The 1084-nt window shown below is 36.9% G+C and overlaps 1 protein-coding gene across 1 annotated transcript; it reads right to left on the bottom strand.

The window, feature by feature from the left end:
- Nucleotides 1-383: 383 nt before the first annotated feature.
- Nucleotides 384-812, bottom strand: LOC142181912 (putative mitochondrial protein AtMg00860). Its single transcript, XM_075255587.1, has one exon. It carries the CDS (start codon nt 810-812, stop codon nt 384-386), a length of 429 nt encoding a protein of 142 aa, XP_075111688.1.
- Nucleotides 813-1084: the final 272 nt, after the last annotated feature.

Below are 1084 nucleotides of genomic sequence, written 5' to 3'. Positions count from 1 at the left end.
TAATTGACGGATCAAAGGGATCCATGAGGTTGAACAACTCCGGTGAATGATATGTTGGCTTTAATGAACTTGTTCCTGATATATTTGAAAGCATGAAGATGTAGCTGATTAGATTTTGCTTTGACTTTAGTTTTTCTTGGGAAAATCTCTTTGTGAATTCCTCCGATCGAGACAAAAAATATGCGAGAATATTATCCTTTCCTTTCAGGTGCCTGACTTGAAACTTGTATGGAGAGAACCATTGAGCCCACCTGAGAATATGAGGATTGAGAATAATTTTTAAATTTATCTGAATCATCTTTGGGAAGGACTTCACATCCATTTGTATCAGAAAATCTGTGTGAATCAGGAAAAAATTGAATTTCTTGATTCCATTCTTTACTTCAAGGATTTCTTTGAAATGGAGTGATAATGTTTCTCGGCATTTTTGAACTTTCCACAAGCATATCCGCATATTTCTTCTGGCCATCTTTTTCTTCAAATAGAACAGCACTCCAATATTCATTGCTGGCATCAGTTTGCAGTATCTTCTTTACATCTAATGGGATGTAGAGCGACTTCACATTGTTAGATATCTCCTTTATTTCCCTGACTGCTTCATCTTGTTTCTTTCCCCATGATGGAGAATTTTTCTCGAGCATCTCTGTGAGCAGAGAAATGTATATAGAGATATTTGGGATAAAATCTCTTACATAATTTACGACACCCAAGAACTGTTGTATCTGCTTTGTTGTAAGGCTGGTATCTGGAAACTTGAGTAGTTCCTGACATATATGGGGTCCTGGACTATATGCACCTTGGACAAAATGCATTTCGAGTTAATCAATCTCTTTTTGAGCAAGAACCATCTTTTTTGCTGAGAGCATGATTCCGTACTGTGTTACCAATGCCTCAAATTAATGAAGCAAGTTGACATGTTCCTCCAATATATCACTAAATAACAGGATGTCATCAATGTAAACTAAAGAGGTATGGAGAATGGGCTGGAATATTTTTATCATGGCCTTTTGGAACAAGGAGGGTGCAATTTTTAATCCAAAGGGCATGACTTTCCATTGGAAGTGATGACCGGGAATGCAAAATC

Source organism: Nicotiana tabacum, chromosome 6 (assembly GCF_000715075.1).
Source record: "Nicotiana tabacum cultivar K326 chromosome 6, ASM71507v2, whole genome shotgun sequence".
In the NCBI taxonomy this organism is placed as follows: Eukaryota; Viridiplantae; Streptophyta; class Magnoliopsida; order Solanales; family Solanaceae; genus Nicotiana; species Nicotiana tabacum.
This window is presented reverse-complemented; position numbering and strand designations above follow the sequence as displayed.

Coding starts and splice junctions, on each gene's coding strand:
- LOC142181912 (XM_075255587.1), bottom strand. CDS start 812: ATGCATTTTGTCCAAGGTGCATATAGTCCAGGACCCCATATATGTCAG.